The sequence below is a fragment of the Schistocerca cancellata genome, chromosome 2 (assembly GCF_023864275.1).
Source record: "Schistocerca cancellata isolate TAMUIC-IGC-003103 chromosome 2, iqSchCanc2.1, whole genome shotgun sequence".
NCBI lineage: Eukaryota > Metazoa > Arthropoda > Insecta > Orthoptera > Acrididae > Schistocerca > Schistocerca cancellata.
Window position 1 is genome coordinate 927,730,289 of NC_064627.1, and position 21,099 is coordinate 927,751,387.

General features: G+C 38.6%; 1 protein-coding gene across 7 annotated transcripts in view; it reads left to right on the forward strand.

Moving 5' to 3' along the window:
• LOC126162877 (WD repeat domain phosphoinositide-interacting protein 2) overlaps positions 1-11,793 on the forward strand; it is an 84,761-nt gene extending 72,968 nt beyond the window's left edge. For 3 of the 7 annotated variants that reach the window (XM_049919670.1, XM_049919669.1, XM_049919671.1), the window contains one exon: positions 10,765-11,793. In XM_049919670.1, the coding sequence (XP_049775627.1) occupies positions 10,765-10,766 (2 nt within the window). In that variant the 3' untranslated portion in view covers positions 10,767-11,793. Of the gene's footprint in view, positions 1-4,472; positions 4,539-10,764 lie in introns of all 7 variants that reach the window. The other 4 variants (XM_049919665.1, XM_049919666.1, XM_049919667.1 and 1 more) reach the window with 2 other exon arrangements.
• Positions 11,794-21,099: the final 9,306 nt, after the last annotated feature.

Consider the following 21,099-nt stretch of genomic DNA (forward strand, 5'->3'; position numbering starts at 1 on the left):
GTAGGTTAACAGAGGACCAGCTTGATTTTGGGAGAAGGAATTTCAGCACTGTGTTAATTAATAGAGAATAGATTTAGGAAAAATGCGGAAACATACATGGCATTTGTTGGTTTGGAAAAGTCTTTTAAAAGTGTGGAATGAAATAAAAATGATTTCTATTCTTAGGCAGTGTGGTATCAACTACAGGGATAGAAGATAATCCATACTCTTTATTCAATGCATATAGTCATTATTGTTAGAAAAATACAAGAAGCCAAAGAAGCTGCTAACTGTAATAAAAGAAACATAAGGTAATGATACACGCAGAAGGTGGATATTTTGAATGGATAAATGTTAAAACTAGAAAGATTCAGACAAGGACTGCAAAAAGCAAAAGAACTTTCTGCTACATCCAAAAGTATAAACTTTGGAAAACAAATATTCATGATAAGCTATATTTGGTGCACAGCTCTGTGTGGGTGTGAAACATGGACAATTGGGAAAACAGGAAAAAAATGGTTATAAGCGTTTGACATCTGACTGCATAAAAAACTAAAAACTTGGGTTGCGATGTTATGACATACTCCTTTGTGATAGAACACTATTAAATAAAGTGTTAATATTGTGGATTACACTAGCACTCTGGGAGATGATTAATCAGAAAATGTATCCAAACAGTGGAATTGAGTAGACAGAGAAAATGCAAGAGTCAGAGATAAAGCAGAGAGAACCAGTGACAACTTAATCAAAAAAATAAGGAAGAATTATTTTATCCATGTGTTTGTGGGAGCTGCTTCATTTAGAAAGTGTTCTATTGTGCCAGGATCGTATCTAAAATATGCTGACAAGGCTACAAAATAAAAATAACTTTTGTGTTGCCTACAGCCTTGAGCAGGTACTCTTTTATTGGACACCTCTATGTGATCTTGTGTTTTATTTTGTGAGCTTGTGTGCTAATTTTGCTGTTTTTGGCTACTTACACACCTTCTCATTTTGTCTCCTGGCTTAGTAGACTCTGTTCCAGAACTTCCAACCCCAGATAAATCCAAGGTGGTCCCTGGGAACCGAATCTTGAGCTTATGTGCCAGTTGCCAACAACATTGTTATATTACTAAGGGAGTCTACATTTTCATCCTGCATACATTCATCCTGGAAATGTCTGGTTATCACCATGCTAAAAAATATTAGTTTTTTTTTTTTTCCTTGCTGTAACAACTTATAAATTGTTAGTGCAGTCTGGAAGCTACACTTTGGAATAAAGTGTAACAGTTAAGGTTTCAAGAGATTGTTGTTAATTTGTACGCAAATTTTGCAGGATTACACTTAATATAGTATGTGATAAAGAATATTCCTACTTATTTGTAATAGTATGAACATGTTGAGAGCAAATATGATGGAAAAATGCCCATGATAATTCTTTGAACCATTACAGCTTATATCACAGACATGATTGTGTAGAAAATAATAATCACAATTATATAAAACTCCCATAGTGAGATGTTTATTGTTCCTTTTGATTTGCTGAAATAAGCATCAACACAGCATTTTTGTACTCTACTCATTCTGTCAGACATATTCTCAAAACTTCTTAATAAGACTATCCAATTTTTCAGAGACCATATCCTTATGGCATTTAATAATAAGACAGTTACAGAAAGAAAAATGCTGTAATTTCTCTATAATGTTTAAAATAGGACTAGAGGTATTATTAAAATATGTGTGTAAATATCCATTAACATGTCAATCTTAGTCTGAGGAGGTACTTGAAGGAATGTTAATGCCCATTACGTAGACGCTGGACAGTTTCTTCGCAGACTGCATTTTTCAGTAATAAGTACAAATATTTGATTTGTTTTTGAGGAGAATCGAGAGAAAGATTTCGAAACCATGTCTGTTGTAAAATTGTTGATGCCTACTTTACTGATTAAAAATATGAAGTGCAATTTTATCAAAAGTATCTTGAAAAAAGTTATTATTTTGATAGTCAGGAGTTATAATCCTCCAAGTGCTGCAACTAAGATGCTGTTTGTTTACTTACCATATGCAGTTGGAATCGGCCTATGGACTGAGGTGAGAAGTTGTCGGGTGGACAGGGTCGAGGGAGAAAGAGTTGGGAGGTGGGAAGAGAGATTGGAAAGAGATAGCTAGCAGTTCTTTTGTTGTGCCTGTCTGTGACTCAATGTCTCCACTGCGAGTGAGTAGCAATCTATCCTTTTCATAATATTGTCATATCATAAAGCAGCTTAGTGTTTCACAAAATGCAAATAGCAACATGCCCAATATACAAAAAGGAGTATGTGAATAATACCTGACAATTCTTTGAAAATCAAATCTTATTCAGCTATTAGAAGGTCGATAGACACACAAACAAACACAAACATACACACAAAATTCTAGCTTTCGCAACCAACGGTTGCCTCGTCAGGAAAGAGGGAAGGAGAGGGAAAGACAAAAGGATTTGGGTTTTAAGGGAGAGGGTAAGGAGTCATTCCAATCCCGCTCCCAGGATTGGAATGACTCCTTACCCTCTCCCTTAAAACCCAAATCCTTTTGTCTTTCCCTCTCCTTCCCTCTTTCCTGACGAGGCAACCGTTGGTTGCGAAAGCTAGAATTTTGTGTGTATTTTTGTGTTTGTTTGTGTGTCTATCGACCTGCCAGCGCTTTTGTTTGGTAAGTCTCATCATCTTTCTTTTTAGATATATTTTTCCCACGTGGAATGTTTCCCTCTATTATATTCAGCTATTAGAAGCATTGAGTTGTTGACAGGCACATAAAAAGAATGAATACTTTGCTAGCTTTCAGACTGGCTGAAAACACGCAATACCAGGATGGCACAGGTGGATAGGCTAGAGGGAGAAAGAGATGGGAAGTGGGGAGAGAGCTTTGGGAGGGGTAGGTAGCAGCTCGAACAGAGCCTGCTGGTGTGCAGTTTAGGAATGCATGATGGAGAGGCAGTATGTGCCTGGGATAGGAATGTGACACACTATCCTGGAGCCAAATGTTCATACAATACAGGTTCTAGGTTGTAGCATAATAATTGTGTTGTTTGAAGCTTTGTGGGGTTCAGAGAAGAAAAATCTGTTAACTGTAGATGTTGAGCATACTTTGACCCACACTGTAACTGAAGAGTAAAAAAATGTGTTATCTGTGGAGATCTTGTCCTAGTGAATTTGATAAAATGCATAATAAATTATGAGACACTACCAGTCAGTTTTGAGATTAGCTACCGAGTGGCAGCTAGGTACATAGTACAGTTTTTAGCTTATTTAACTCTCAAATTGTAGTTAATGCTTATTGCATCTGAAGTTAATGTTGGGGGTGGAGTGACTAGATAGTGCTCACCCTCAGGAGGCCAATTTTCATAATACACTGCCAGTAGACTGATTTAAATGTACGGGAAAAAAGCTGTCTGTCATTCAAAATTCTAAGCTCAGGGAGGAAAGAGGCATATATTTGGAAAGTATGGAAATGGGTTCAGGTCACTCAGATCCTAGACTGAGAAGGACGCACATGAAAACAAAGGGTGTATCCCAGTCTAGGGTCTGGGTGACCTGCTCATCCTTCTGAAGTAACCATTGCAATTATTCTTTAATTTATGCCCAGATTTTTCATTATTGCACAGATCAAAGTAATTGGTTGTTCAGTAACAGTTGTAGTAACTCTTTCTTATCCGTCAGAATAATTGGGTGTGTATTTGAAAGGAAGTTATTTTCTGAAAAGTATCATCATAATTAAATACTAGTACTTAAGTTTAATAGTTTCATCTTGTACCCATGAAAGATGACAGTGATGCAAGAATATGAACCAGAAGAAAAATTTAGATGACCCAAAGAAATGACTTGAGGGCTTAAGGACCAAAATGCTTCCTTAGGAATTGAAAGTGAACATTTAATTACAATTAATGAGGTAGTATAGTCTTCTTCATTACTCACTGAACAAATTTATTGTGTTTATTGCACTTTGGGGGAGAGAATTGGAGAACTGTTAGTGAGAGTTAATATCAGTGCTTTAAAAACAGGCTGGGTCAGATTGCACTGAGTAGGAGTATAAATTTTCTTGCTTTCTGCTTGATAAAGCAGGAAGTAATTTTACAAGTGGCTATGCTGACCTTTAGACCTGTAGTGAATATTCTCTATAGTACTTCACCATGTAGCATTTCAAATCATTTTTGGAATCTTGCTAGTAGAGAACTCATACCCTAACACTAACCTTTGCCTGAGAAATACAGGTGGGTTGGTTAAAGTTTCTTCTGACTAGTAGTTATCCATTTAGAGCAGTCTGGAAAGTACTTAACGGGCATATGTAATTGGTAAATTTCTTCCAGGTCTACTTTTTGCATGTAATAGCTGTAGTTATAGTTTTAGTGACCTTTTTATTTTTCTTTTTCTATGAAAAGGCATGAAATCCTAATCCTCTTTTTGTTAACTCCAATCCTCCTTACACCAATCCTTTTGAAATTGACTGAGCATGTTTTTTGTTGCCCTCTACTCCAGGCGCCATAAGTAGCTACGCTGGGATATTGAAGGGCTGCTCTCCAGGCTCCATGTCAGGTACTGTTGGTATGTCTGGAGCTTCAGGACAATTAACAAATTACTTTATGAACCACTAGTTTATGAATGCAACAAAATGGAGGCAATTTAGTTTGCATGCAGCCATTTGTTGTCATAGGATAGCACTGTCCCATAAAAATGCCCATAATATGTTCAGTTAAAGGCACTAATGTTCACAATTAGTAATTGTTTCACTCTGACATGATGCATGTATAGCAGAACTCTGGTAAGACAGCCAAGAGTCAATACTGATTATGTTTATTTTAGGGATGTGGTGTGATAAATGTTAATTTCCTAAGTTCATTATATCTAGTTTAATGAGTTGTGTTTGTGATGTGGATTATCTGTAACTATTTTTGATATGTATAACTGTATTTTGGGAATAGACTACACAGCTGATGAGTATGTTCAGAAAAGTGAATATATATATATATATATATATATATATATATATATATATATATAATGTGTGTGTGTGTGTGTGTGTGTGTGTGTGTGTGTGTGTGTGTGAGGGGTGGGGGGTGGGGGGGAAGAGAGAGAGAGAGAGAGAGAGAGAGAGAGACTGATAATCATTGTAGGCCAACATAAAATACTGTTTTTTAAAAAAAGATAAATATGTGACTAGGATATTTCCTACATTAACAGTATAATGCAAAACGATAAGTAAAAAAAAAAAAAAATCACTCAGCAAGCAGCAACAGCAGCAGGAGAACACGCACAGACACATAAAGGTTTAACTTTTACAAGCTTTTGGGGCCAGTGGCTGCTCTTTCTGGCAGAAGAGTTGAAGGGAAAGGAAGAGGGGTGAAGGAAAAGGTTTAGGGAAATGGTATAGTTCAGAAAAGTCACTCAGAAACCCGGGTCAGGGGCAACTTACCGGACAGGATGAGAAGGAATGACTGATTGTTGGAGACTACACTGGATGAGATTTTGAAATCCTGCCCGGTGCAGTCCACAGCAATGATTGTTTCCTTCTCATCCTGTCCAGTAAATGGCCCCTGACCCGCAGTTCTGGGTGACATTTCTGAATTGTTCTCCTTTCTGTGAACCTCTCCAGTTCTTTTCCTTCACCCCTCTTCAACTCTTCCGCCAGGAGGAGCCACTGGCTCTGAAAGCTTGTACAAGTTAAACTGATAGTGAAGGAGAGAAAATGGAAAGAAAATATAATCTGTGTTCATTCTGAGACAAATAATGAGCTGATGGAAACAAGTGCTCAAATCATAACATTCGGTGTTGCTTTGTGTCTTCAGTAATGGTGCAGTGTCAACTCATACTTATTATTTGTACCATCTTATTAGTTATTTCCAACTCCATCATACAATAAATAACTGATGTACGAAAAAGAACATTTAACAGGTAATGAGGTCCCCCATCTCCCCCCCTCTCCCCCCATCTCCCCCTCTCTCCCCATCTCCCCCTCTCTCCCCCATCTCCCCCTCCCCATGTGTGTGTGTGTGTGTGTGTGTGTGTGTGTGTGTGTGTGTGTGTGTGTGTGTGTGTGTGTGTTTTCATTGAAAAATGAACTACATATGCAGTTGATGTTAGTATGTAGTTGTGTTAGGAATATACATTTCTGAGTAAATAAGCCTACCCTCATCTATATTAATTTTATTTTGTGTTTGCATATTTGATCACAATGAGTCCTGTTTATCTCAATAGCACAAGTTTGTCTCCACTGTACCATTTGTGTGAGTTTTGTTATTATATGTGTTTGTAACTGTATCGGTTGTATTCATAAACTGTGGAAGTTACAAGCAGAAATGAAAAATCCAAATGTTAATGAAATCAGATTCCTGCTAAGATTGTATTTAACAACGGACCCATGTGTCGGTAGAGTGCAGGAATAAAAGTGCATTTAGAATCAGTTTCCTCTACTTTTCTGACTATTGTTTCTTTTTCCATAAGAATAAATTTTGGACTTCCAAGACTGCAAGATTCTGTAATGACAGGTTTATTTTGCTGTTGGGTTCTATCATATTTCAGTTTGTGTTTTTATGTGAGGGAGAGGATTTATTTGTGTGTTTGCAGTTGGGGTGAAATGACTTCTCTGTTTGAAGCACAGTTTGTAGCAGTTTCTCATGGTGGATATAGTTAAAGAATTAAGTAACAAAGTTTAATAATTCTAATGCCTTGACCAGAACTCAAAGTTAAATATTGAGAAAATTAAATAATTTCTGAGTTCTTTTAAAAGGATAAATCATTACCTGTCAGATGAAAAACTAGTGATATAGAATGCATCACTTAACCTCAGTACGGTGCAGCTAATGTGCCTAGAATCCATCTTAATGTTTCTCTCGTCTGAAATGTGAATACAGTGTATTGGATGAGTCTCTACAACTGATCAGTGAGCACTGTTTAAAATGACTGACATTTAAGCACATGTACTTTACATTGTTAGTTGATAGCTCCAGTGTATTGCTAACAAATTGGTTCTATAGATGAAAACTTTCAGCAGTCAGAAATTCACTGGTAAGTAATATTTCTGGTATAATAATAAGTCCTTCAGAGTATAGTTACTGCTCTGTGCAGCTAACACAGGTAGCTGCCACTGGTATCATTTTATCAGACAACTTACAACAGAAGTTTTTACCTGACTATTTCTCCTTTCATTAATAAGGAAGTACCTGTTTCACACTTGCTGGTCCTCGAGAAGACTCCAGTGTGTTGAATTCTAGACACATGCTTCCTATTTATAATTTCTCTTATTTTCTGTCACCTTAGTGGTGACACATTCCTGTGTGCCATAAGCGGGATAGTTGCTTGATGTATATTTTTTAAATTTCATTGTTTTATTGCCTTAACTGAAAAGTCAAGAACTAAGTGACAGGTAGAGAAATGCACAAGTAAAGATCTGCTATTCAGTAATACACCGGCGGGGGGAGGGGGAGGGGGGGGGGGAATCGCAGCACCAAGGAGTTGTGCAATATAAATGAAAGTTGGTAGGCATGTTTCTACATCTGAAAGATGATGTCTGTTCAGATTTCACGCCAGTTGCATAAGAATGGCACTAGTACCACTACTATGAGGATGCAAATCAGATTTGCTTTAAGTACCCAATGTAACGATTGCAAGTATTAGTTATCTTTGACATTAGGCATGTTGAGTTGATGTTAGCCAAGAATACCGTTAAGGCTACAAAGATGCCATTATCAGCACCTCACTGAGTTTGAACGAGGTTGTGTAATAGTGCTACTAGAGGCTGGATGTTCCTTCTGTGATATTGCAGAGAGGCTTGGCAGGAAAGTAGCTACTGTAAATGAGTACTGGCAGGGCCACAAAAATGTGTGGTAGAAAGAAAACTGGGCTACGATCAGCCACATGGCACTACTGAGAGGGAAGACCACTGTGTTTGGCATATGGCTCTGGCATATTGAACCGCATCTGCAGCAGCAGTTTGAGCAGCAGTTGGCACCACAGTGACACAACAAACTGTTAAGAATTTGTTGCTTCAAGGACTGCTCCAAGGCAGACATGCTGTAGCATGCATTCCACTGACCCCAAACCACCACCATTTATGACTTCAGTGATGTCAAGCAGGAGCTCATTGGAGGACAGAGTGGAGGTCTGTCATCCTTTCTGATGGAAGCTGGTTCTACCTTGGTGCCAGTGATGGCCGTGTATTGTTTAGGTGGATGGCAGTTTGAGGGCCTGCAACCAATGTCTGTGTGCTAAACACACTGGATGTGCACCTTGAGTTATGGTCTGGTGTGTGATTTCACATGACAGTAGGTGCACTCTTGTGGTTATCCCAGGCACCCTGATTGCAAATTTGTACATCAGTCTGGGGTTTCGACCTGTTGTGCTGTCTTTCATGAACTCCATTTAAGGGATATTTACCAACAGGATAACACTCACCAGCAGACCACTTTTGTAACCCAATACACTCTACAGACTGTTGACATGTTGCCTTGGCCTACTCAATCAACTGTCTTCACTTGAGCACATATGGGACATCATTGGGTGACAACTCCAGCATCATCCACACCCAGCATTAACTGTGTTGACTGACCAAGTGTAACAGGCATGAATCTCCATCCCACAAATTGATATACACCATCTGTACAATACAATGCATGCAAATTTGCATGCTTGCATTTAATATTCTGTCAGTTACACTGGTTATTACTGTACCAGCATTTCTTATTTGCTCTGGCTTATCTCAGGCTTACATTAACCTGTGATCTTTCAGTGTGAATCACTTAAATATGTTATCTGGACAAATGTGTTCCCAAAATATCATTACCCTACATTAATTATTTTTTGCTGTTGCAATTTTTTCTAGCAGTGTACTATAGTTAATAAATTATAATTTCAAAAACAAAAGTGGTATGTTGTGAGGAAAGTGAGAGAAGTGAAAACTAATCTTCAGATAGCCAGTACTGTTCATCAGTCTCTGCTAAACACGTTTTAATAGACTGCATTGCTGTATTTGTGCAAAGAAGTTATCAGGGACATTAAACAACTATTACTATTTAAGAAAACCCACATTGTGTTGCTGTAAATGATAAACATTAAATTCTTTGTGTACCTTATTTGCGTATTTCTCCTTAGTAACATTATGTAACCATGGTTGCATAAATTTTTCTCATACATGTTAGTTCCTTGGGTGCCTCATAATTCTCTCCTTCCATTCTTTTCTTCTGTTCCTCCTCTTATTTCACCCAGATGGCCTCTGCTACCTAGTTCTGCATCTACTGGCCCTTCTGGATACTGATTGCTCAGTAATGTGTGACAGCTGGAAAAAATCATTTTAACTTCTTGGAGATTGTTAGATGTTCTGGGAACAACTTGTCTCTAATCAGGTCACACTAAACTTTTTTAAAATAAAATGGATTTTCACAACATTGTGCATAAGAAAGGTACTGTTAATCTAAAGGTAAAAAAAAAAAAAAAAAAAAAAAATAGTTGGAGATGGTATTCAATCACTTGTATTTCTGTCCTGTCCTGTCCTGTCCTGTCTTTGAGGTTTAAACTAAACTAGATTTCTTTCTAACATGCAAAGAAAGATAAGAGAACATAACAATTTAAGCTTTCATCATTTTAAACTTAGAGTGTAGATGATACAAGTGCATTAGAACCCCAGCTTTGTTGCATGTTACTGATGAAATTTTTTTCGTGTGAATTATCAAACATGATTTTACTCATGTGCTTATAATATAGCTAACTATACAAGTGCTATTTCTCAAATGACTTTTGAAACAGTTAAACGGAATAAAAGAAAGGAGTTATGTAAGGTGCGAATAAGGCGAGAGTACTGTATAGAGATAGAATGTGCCATCATTTGTTGATAAAATGATAGTTATAGGGAAGTTAACACTTTGGCATATGAACTGGAACAGAAAGAAAATCCAGCTATTGCCAATGTTCAGTATGATCACATAAACAGCTTACCATATAGAAGCAAGAGCAGGTTTACTTTTGTTATATGGCATATTATGTTAGCATAATAGTGATTATTATGTAAACTCAGAGGGATGATGATAGTTCACATCATTTGTTGCTTCACATGCAAACTTGCCCAGGATTGACCCCAGCTTGGCTTCAGAGCTTTTGAATTGACTCACTCTTTTGATAAATGCCAATATTTTTCTGTTTTTTAATTGACTGTAAATATTTTGTCTTTCATAGCTTTTCCATTTGTAGGGGTGTTAGTTCACCATGTGTCAAACAATAGTGTTCTGATGTGTTATTGCATATTTTTGAAAATTCTATTGTAAATGTTTGGCAATCAAATCCTTGAACACTCTTTTTGTGAGCTGTGTTCATGGTGTCTTAGACTAAGTGCACTTTATGTTTAACATTCAGTATTTCAGGATGTAGTATGTTATAAATTTTTGTGTAAATGGGAATTTGGCTTGTGACAGAGCATCATAGGTAACAAATTAATTTATTTTATCGTAGGAGCAATCTTACTATGTCTAACAGCAGGTGGTAAAATAACTCCAGATTTTTTAAAATTATTTTTTATTTATTTATTTTTTTTAAATTTTAGTAAACTGTAGATAAACAGTGTTCCAGTTGAAAATGTGAATAACATTAGCAAGTAAGTGTTCTATAAAATAACGCAAACTGTGCATACAATATTCATTTTTTAAGAAAGTTGAAAATGAATTAAAATTATTGTAAATCATCTACCTAGAAATATTAAACTATGATACTACGCTTTTATGTTTACTATTTTGTATTATAATTCTGAAATATTTTCATTCATTTTTTGGTTTTCTGGTGTTTTCAGAATCTGAAAAATTCCATGAGATGGCAGCTGCAACAGAATCACCCCCAAAAGGTGGTTTTCGATTTGATGATGAAAGTGAATTTCCACCAGTCACCCAAAAAACAGAATAGTGATTGTTCTGTTTATGACGCGGCATATCGACAAAGACCTCTTACAGAGTGTAGAGGCATTTTCATTGTACTGTTTACTATGTGTGTGACACAGTTATTGCAAGGTGCATAAGTTCTTTTCCTAATTCGTGATGTATGAATTATGTAAATAACTGGTGCATACGTACAAGAATAAACACAATGAATGTTACTGATCTGAGAAGAAGTGCAAAAGCTTGTTGTGCACATGCATTTGAGATGTGTGTATCCTCATAGCTGCATTATGCAGAGTGGTAGAATTGATATGTTATTGACTGAATTCAGTTTAAAGAATTATAATCACATTGTTGGCAATGGTGGTATCTTGAATAGCAGTTGTTTTACACATTTTAGAATTTTGTATTTGATAATTCCATCATATTCAAATGAGACAGAATTTTGATTACCACTGACATTTATAGCCAACACCTGCTTGTGTGTAAAATATTTTAATGTTTGACACTGAGCATTTACATTAATGATGATGGAGAACCTTTTCTCTTTTTGTGATAAAGAATTTTGCTTGTGCTTCCATCTTTGATGTCATGCCTCTCTCATTTCTTTTAGCAGTGGTATGATTGAGCTTGAAGAAAAAAGTTGCACTTCTTTCTATGAAAATTGAGTGAAAAAGTAAGATTTTGTAATTTCAGCTCATATTTATCTTTATTAATAGAGCATAAACAGTGAGAGTCCTGCAACTCAAATGATACACACAAACTATTTTTAAACCAAAAGTGCATACATTTCAATGATTTGTGTGTTTTGATATTGCAAAAATGTACATTGTGGCGCTGCACTTGTACACTCCACCACAGTATTTTCCCACATCTGATACCATTTTATGTGCTGATGTGCTTTGTATCTCTCACTGTTAATAAATTAAAGAACTTTCTTATTGGAAGGTCTTACCTGTACCTTTTTTATGTTGTCCAGTTTCTCACTATTACATGTTTTCCATTTGTTTCCTTGTGGATTCTGACAAGAAATACAATTTCAGCTGTGAGCTTCTGCATGTATCTGAAAAGTTTATATTGTTGTACATCATTCCAAATTTTTCCATTTATTTAACTAAAAGACAGTGTTTGTACTGATAACTTACAAATGATACCATTGTTTTAAAATAATTCCATTATTTTTTTGACAGTATGAACAAGTAATTACTTGCTGTGATTGTAGTGTTGCCATTATTAAAGCTCAGTGTCATTTTTATGTGTGTGTGTGTATGTGTGCGCACTTGGTTTAAATTTCACAATTTTATGAAGTCTGCACAATTCTGTACCCATACTAGCTAAAGCAAAATTATACTAACTTGTTTAATTGTGACAGTGATTGGTGGGCATATCCTCTTTGATCTCTGATGCATTTTTAAAATTTCTGTTGTATCAACAGTCTGTTATATACATTTCATTCCTGGCAATATTATGCTGATCTTGCTTAAAGTATTTTTTTTTTTCTTAAAATGTATGTCAGAATTGTGAACCACCACCAGGCAATCAGATTGGTAGGTTTCAGTTTGTATTCAAGGAAGGTGTGTGTGTGTGTGTGTGTGTGTGTGTGTGTGTGAGAGAGAGAGAGAGAGAGAGAGAGAGAGAGAGAGAGAGAGAGATGGGTGGGTCACATGTCAATGCTTGTGATGTCTACCATTTACGTAATGCTTTATATTTAACAATTTTTATGTAGTTGGCAATAAGCAAGTTAAATTGCCTCTGTGCTGGATTCATAAGTAACTGACAGCATTTTTGTGATTAATCACTGATGAAAGTACAAACATAGATATATGATTACAAAGAGATTTTTCTGTCAGCTTGCACAATGATGCTGAAAGGCAGGTGCATATGAGTGGCTATTTATTTTTATCTGATGTTCTCATACCTTGCTAAAGAAATCTTGATCATTTTCTTACTTCAGATCAGACTTTTTTTTTCAGTGATTGTGTATTGTGTATTCACCTGAGTTTTGAGAGCAAGTAGAGGAATCTGCAAATCAAAAAAGCTCTCTGTCATACTTGCAGAACTCTTCATTTTGTGTTTTTCTTGTTTGGCTTAGTGGAGTAATGGAATTACTGTCATTATCAAATGACTACTGATTAATAATGAGCTCTGTATAAGCACCGTGATAATTTTTTTTATTAACATTGAAACTCATTATTAATTAGCTGTCATCTGAAGGCAGCCAGTCTCATTGCTGAAAAATCAACCTTATGCTGCTGAACACCAGAGCAGAATACAAATGCTGTGAGGAGAGAAAAGTCTTTATTAGATCTGCTTATTTCTCTCTGTTATGGTGTTACACAGGAAAGAAATGTGTGTATGGAAATTGCTGAAGTGATAATTTGTCACAGAGCAGAAACTTGTCAAAAGCAGCCAATGAAAAGTTGTTTAGAAAAGATATTTTCTTCAAATGATTATTGTTGCATGGGCATTGTTTTATTGCCTGTTAGTACATGGTCACATCTTTGCCTGGGACTGGTTATTAACAGAAAAAGCTTTGAGTGTCTCAAGTCATTGTAAATCTATTGATTGTGTCAAGTCAGGTGTCTTTACCAAATGAGATTAGATGAAAGTGGACCACATGAAAGCATGGACAGAGTTGGTCTCTTTATTATGACCATTCACTCGAAGTACAAATATTGTCAGATTTTATTATGTGTTTATGAATGAAATTGTAGTGTTTCGTAAGTGGCTTTTAAATGTCATTCATAGCATTACGTGAAATTATGCAATGACAGCATCATTCCTAATTCAGTTTTGAGTCTGTGTAAACAATTCATAAGAGTTCATAAGAGGGATGAAACTGATACAAAACAAAATTTTTAATAAAGTAGTATTAATCACCAGTATAGTATTGTTTGTTTTATTGTTCTACCACTTAAATTCTATTTAATTTTACTCATTCAGAGACTGGAAAAAAATGTAAATAAATATCATAAGCTTTATACAGTTGCATCCCAAAAAAATAAAGGACACTTTCTCAAAACAGGCTGTTAGAAGTGTAGAACAAGGTAAATCTTAATTACAAGGTATTTAGTGTATTAGATTATCCAGAACATGTAAGTAGTAAGTCCAGAAAGTAGAGGGACATATCGTTCTGTAAAGTCATTTTTAGCAGAAAATTACTTTCAACAAAAAGACTATACCTCTAACCACCACACATGTGAACAAGTGACTTGTCATGCTGTCTATGAGATGGTTCAATAACTGTATTCCTGAGAAGTACCTGTGCATAAATCAGGGAAATCCTTGGTGGTACCAATATATTCCAAATGTGCTCTATATAATGCAGGTCCAGAAATCTCACTGCTCTTCCCATATGATGGTTGTCTTCACATGAAAAGTATATGAACCATAATAATGCTGTTGTGATATTTATACGTAAAGAGAGACTGGACCAACTAAATCTCTGAAAATAAAAACGTGGAAAGTCCAGGTTGTAATAACGACAATATTATGAAAAGGATAGATTGTGACTCACCTTAAAATTGAGTTGCAGACGGACAGAATGAAAAAACTGTTACACAGTGACTTTCTGGCCGAAGCCTTCCTCAAAAAAGTAAAGGAAACACACACATTCACACAAGGAGGCATACGTCATGACTGCTATCTATGGCGGCTGTTGCTACCAGAATGCCGCAGCCGCCACAAATAGTGGTGTCGTGTGTGTCTTTTTGTGTGTGTGTGTGTGTGTGTGTGTGTGTGTGTGTGTGTGGGGGGGGGGGGGGGGTGCTCTTGAGGGTGCATGTGTGCCTTTGTGTGTTTCTTTTCTTCTCTGAAGAAGGCTTTGTCGGAAGCTCAGTGTCTTAAGTCTTTATGTTGTGGCTGTCCGCAACTCGATGTGTCACCTTTACAGTGAATAGCAGCCCATCCTTTTCATAATATTGTTAAACCGTCAAAAAGTCACACAAGTGGTTGCTACACGTCAACTTTCCACTTCTCAGCATTTCTCTGACCATTTTATAAAGATCTGGAAGCCTTGGAAGCACTACCTTTTCACTCCAGGTCCCCAAACCTGTAGCTAGGTCTCTTTCCACAATGTTCTTGTGATTGTACTGGCCACCTCTTTCACTATAGATAAATGTGCAATGAGCAGCCCACTTCAAACTGTAGTGAACTTCATGTCTTGAAGATCATGTTTCTTCAGTTACCCGCGGTTTTATAATTGGACATACCTGTAGATTAAATTTTAAAAATTACAAAAAGTAAATGAATGGTTGAAGTAATCAGAAAACAGTTCATTATTGTAAGAGGTGTGCAAGAAAAGTAATGAGACTGACCTTTTTATCTACTGAAATTTTTATTTATTTTTTTCAAACAACAATATTGTCCCCTTGAGTGTAGTTCCTTTCGGCAGCTATGCACCAACAGTCAGTGTTCTTAGCAGCACTAAAGGCTTCAACCTGTAGGGCCCTGTAACATGGTCACATTCTTTTGAATGTTCTCCAGAATCTCAAAATGTCGTCCTTCTGAGACATTTTTCAATTTTGGGATAAAAAAGGTCACGAGAACTCAGATCATGTGAATAGAGGGGCTGTGGAAAAACAGGAATGCCTTTTGAGGTAAAAAATTCAGTAATGGACATGTTCATGTGACATAGGGTGTTGTCATAACGGAGCATCCACATGTCTGCAGTGTCCAGTCTCGCTTGATTCACCCTTTTCCTGAGCCTTTCAAGGACATCTTTGTAAAACACCTGGTTGACAGATTGTCCTGGAGGAATACGTTCCTTATGCATGATACCCTACTGTCAAAAAACAAATCAGCATTGTTTTGATTCTCTCATTCAGGCTTTTTTTTTTTTTTTTTTTGTCATGGAGATGTCTAAGTGTGCCACTCTTCACTTTGCTGCTTTGACCCAGGATTGTACTCAAAAATCATTTGGTCATTGGCTATCATCTCAAGATGAACAACGCACATGTTTCGTCAGTTGTCCTCTGCTCAGTTGTCAGGTGTTTTGGCACATGTGCAAATCTTTGGTCAAAATTTGATGTATGGTGAAGACGTTTAACAGGTCACCCATTGTCCTTACTGCTAAATGCCAGTCTGATCTGAACATGCACTGATTTGACATTTTGGTCAGTTTTTGAAGTTGAAGGTCTCCCTGAGCGAGGTTCATCTTCAACATGTTCTCAGCTTCCAAGAATGATTTGTGCCAGCAAAAAACTTGTGCTCTTAATAGGGAATGTTCTCCATAGACCTGTTTCACCTTATCAGAGGTAACGCTCACAGATTTCCCAAGTTTAACACAAAACTTGATTGCATAACATTGGTCTGAATTCCACAGTCCCATTTTTGTAACTCACAACTTCACTGATGGTGCTCTCAAAAATTACGTGGTGGCTGTACATAACTGAAATTTGGACTGAGCATGTGGAAGGAATGAACACATTGGCCTACACAAGCAGAACAACACAGCATTGCCAGATTACTGTCAGTTTCATTACTTTTCTCTCACACCTTGTATAGAGTGGGTGTCCTGAGCTACTGAAGTGTAGACTCAAATCTTTGAGTCAAAACAAAGAAAGCTACCAAAAAGTACTTCAGCAGTCCCAGTAGAAGTCCTCCTAAGATCTAATAATAGTACATGATGTCAGCCACCAGAGCTATCTGGTTAATGTGTAATTTCTTCCACAGCATAAAGAGGTGTAAATAAAGTGACAGTGGTCACTGTCACTGGCTGTAAATGCCTGTAACATGCAAAGAGCATGGCCTGTGTCCTTGGTCTTAGCTTCTGAATCAATGATGCCACCAATGACAAGCTGCTGTTTTGGAGGCAACAATCTCTGGTTTGCAGCATCTCTTGTTCAGTGTTGTCATTTTTATTATTTCCAGGCACCAAATCTCTTCCTCCTAAGTGACAGGTAAGTGGCCAGAAGCATATCAAGTGGTGTTGACCCCAGGGGATAGCAGGTGGAGGCAATCGAGTGTCCAGTGAAGATGATGATGGTCTTCTACCACAGCATCGTTCTGGGTGGTGTCATCTGTATAGATGGTGATATCGTCTGAGTAATCAGACCACTGCTGGGACAGCTGCAGTGGGAGGCAGTCATGTAAGAAAGGCCTGAAGATTTCTATCACTGACTACTTGCTGTCACTATCTGAGTCACCTGTGCTGCCCTTATTTGAGGTGAGACTGCTTGTCCCTGACTGTGGTATCTGCTGGCACAGAGTCCTGCTGTCCTATAGATTGTAATAGGTGAGTTTTCTGAAGCTGTTCCTCTTTGGCTCATGGAGATTACTGTGGAGTGACCGGAGATCAATTAGTGGCATCAAACAGCACCATTCTTGATGACATTAGTGTACATTACGTGGCCATGTGTGAATCTCACTTTGGCTGGTGCCTAGCGCAGTGATCTCTCAAATTTGCATGCACTTAGAGCCAGAGGACAAAATAGTAGAGATCTGACAGTGTCCAATAGTGCTGAGGATATGAGAGATGCAATAAAGTTCGTGGTTGTCTTCCATGGAGTATCTATGAAGGACATTTTCCTTTCTGAAAGGTGTCGTATCAGATGGTATCCGGTCAAATGCGCTTTCAAATACATGTGCCACCAGTTAAGCTGCCGCGTTTCCTACAGCCTCTACAGTGGCATGGGCGCACATCCATGAACAATTAAGCCAGTGCCAATAATATGCAAGTATCCCCTTTCTTGAGCTCCAGCAGTGTCTGTATCAAGTTCGAACATTCATGCATTGAGCCCATTTTGTGTGTTTGCCAGTTGAATAACACTTACAGACTTTCATAGTGGCCAGGGCTCGTGATCTACTGAATTGTTCATTTAATGAAGACTGACTTATTTGTAAATCTGCAATACCTATATATTTTCAACATTCAAAGCTACTGTTAGCAACTGACCCTGCAACTACAGCGCCAAAGTTATGTATTATTTTTACTATTTGATATTAGATGTGGAATAAATTAATACCTGATTTCTCTGCTCATGAACAGCATCTTTTCCTTGCTCCTGTATCCAGTAAAGAACCACACAGCATGCAAGGAAGTTATAACAAAAGGAATAGATTTTACTGTTGCCACTGTTAGGTCAGCCCCACCTGTTTTCATCATTTGCTGCTCGCATCTGCTCTGTGTCTCTGCAGATGGTATGGTGCAGACGTCATTTGTTTGAAAACCTTGTGAAAAATTCCTCTAATTGCTTTGGCATGAGTCGGGGTGTGAGTTGTTCATTAAATCTACTGTACGAGCAAGTTGCATGACACAGAAGTTTGGCATTCAACAGTTGTGGAACCACTCCCATCCACCACAGCAAGGTTTTTACCACATTGGATGGGTAAAATCAGTTTTTAACTGCCCCGAAACCAAGAAGTGCTTAAAAACCAACAATGGCATGAGTCACGAGACTGGTGCAGGACCTACTCAGTATGCTGTCTGCCGTTTTCTTCCACAAGTTGAAATTGAGAAACAGTATGTATCACAACAGGTCAGAGTGTCACTGGGTTCACATTCAGAATGCATTGTGCAATGCATGCCTCCAATTACTGACATGTACCAAAATCCACACATGCAGCCATGGGTGGGCTAAGGTCTGGCCTGTCTTGGCTTTGCTTGTTCCTTCCCGGAAGTATCCAAAGCAACATACCATTTCATTGAATATTGCACTGTGGTATTTTCCGATCAGCAAAACTCTCTTCAGTTTGGCAGAATCATAGACACAGCACTGTTTACCCTTCACTATTTGTTTGTGGTATGAAGGACGTTCACAAGTCCAATGACTTTGCACAAAAAGAGGTAGTCTGGCTATCTGTTGTCACATGGCTGTAAAAATTAATGAAAATGACAGAAGAGAGGAATGAGAAATTTCGATACATATTGTGCAGTCACTTAAGTGACAGGTACTCCAAATTTGCTATGAAATGACATTATAGTAATGTGCAGAAAGAATTTAAAGATTTACTAGCAATGTAGGGAAAGACAGATTGCTACTTACTATAAAGAAGACATGTTAAGTTGCAGATAGGTGCAATTAATACACACTTACATAATGCTACTGGCCACAGCCCTCATCAGTAAAAGAGGTACACACACAATTCATACACACAAACAAGCACCCTCATACACACATGGCTGCCAACTCCAGAACCTCGGGCCGGAATGCAACTATCACGTGGGATACAAGCAGCAATCTGGAGTTGGTGGGGAAAGGGAAGGGATAGTAGTGTATGGGTGGGGAGAGAGACGAATGCTGTCTGGTGGGGTGTGCTGGTACTAGAATGCCAACAGGTGCAGTGTCGGGAGGTTGTGGGATAGTGAGGTGAGGGAAAAGGGAGAGGAGCAGAGAAAGACAGGCAGATGTGTTTGCAGAGGACAGCAAATAAACAGGGTGGGAGATGAGAATAGGGAGTAGATGACAGGACAGCAGGGTTGGAAACTGTTGGGTGAAGGGTGTGGAGACAGTAGTTACTGTAGGCTGAGGCCAGAATAATTATGGGAGTGGAGAATGTGTAGTAAGGGTAACTCCCATCTGCACAGTTCAGAAAAGCTGGTGGTGGAGGGAAGGATCCAGATTGCTTGTGGAGTGAAGTGGCCACTGAAATCAAGTGTATTATGTTCTGCTGCATTTTGCGCCACAGGGGTAGTCTCCTTTGCTCTTGGCCACAGTTTGGCGGTGGCCGTTCATCCTGGTGGACAGCTGGTTGGTAGTAATACCGAAATAAAAGGCTATGCAATGAATGCAGCAGAGCTGCTAAATAGTGTGGCTGCTTTCTCAGGTGGCCTAGCTCCTGATGGGGTAGGATAAACCCGTGACAGGCCTGGAATAGGAAGTGCTGTGGGGGTGGATTGGGCATATTTTGCTGGGTCTTCCACAGAGGTATGATCCTTGTGGCAAGGAGTGGGGATTGGGAGTGACATAGAGATGGACTAGGATGTTGTGGAGGCTGGGTGGGTGACAGAACACCACTCTAGGAGGGGTGGGAAGTATCTCGGGAGTATGTCCCTTGTTTCAGGGCATGACAATAGGTAATCAAAGCGCTGGTGAAGGATGTGGTTCAGTTGTTCCAGTCCAAAGTGGTACTGAGTGATGAAGGGGACACTACTTTGTGGCTGGTTCTTGGGGTGGTGGGAGGATTGGCGGTGTGAGGGAAAATGGCACGGGAGATCTGTTTGCAGACTAGGTCTGGGGGTACTGTGTGTCTGTGAAGGCCTTGGTATACCCTCTGCACATTGAGCAAGGGAGCTTTTGTCACAGCAGATACTCTGTCCCCAGGTGACCAGGATGTATGGGAGGGATTTTTTGGTGTGAAAGAGCTGACAGCTGTTAAAATGCAGGTACTGTTGGTGTTTGGAGGGTTTAATGTGGACAGAGGTGCAGGTGGAGACATCAGAAAGGAGGAGGTCAACATCTAGGAGGTGGCACACTGGGTTGAGGAGGACCATGTGAAGTGAATGGGAGAGAAGGTGTTGAGGAGGCTCGGAAGGTCTTCTCTAGACGGCCCATAAAAAGGTTGGTATAGGAGGGTGCCACCCAAGTGCCCATGGCTGTGCTGCAGATTTGTTATATATCTTCCCTTCAAATGAGAAGTAGTGTGTTAGGATAAAGTTAGTAAGGTGTACAAGAAGTGAGGTATTTGGTTTGGAGTGTGAAGGACATTTGGAAAGGCATATATCTTCCCTTCAAATGAGAAGTAGTGTGTTAGGATAAAGTTAGTAAGGTGTACAAGAAGTGAGGTATTTGGTTTGGAGTGTGAAGGACATTTGGAAAGGCAGTGTCCAATAGCGGTAAGACCATGAGCATGAGCTGGTGTATAGGGAGGTGCTGTCAACAGTGATGAGTAGGACCCATGAGGTAAAGGGGTAGGGATGGGGGAGATGGAAGTGCTTGGTGTCTTTAACACGGGAGGCTAGAGTGTGGGCAATAGGTTGGAGGTGTTGGTCAATACTCTCAGTGGGGGCACAATAACGAGCCAGAAGAGGGCATACAAGGTTGCTGGATTTGTGGATTTTTGGTAGCGTGTAGAAGGTGGGTGTGCAGAGTGCCATAGGGCTGAGGAGGGAAATGGATTCTAGGGAGATGTTCTGGGAAGGGCCTAAGGCTTTAAGCAAGGATTGGAGGTTGTGTTGGACTTTTGGGATGGGATCACTCTGGCAGAGCAGTTTGATAATTGGCAGAGGCCTTCTGCTAGGTAGCCACTGTGATTAATAATAGTGGTGGAACATTTGTCTGCAGGTAAGATGATTAGGTCGGGATTTGTTTTGA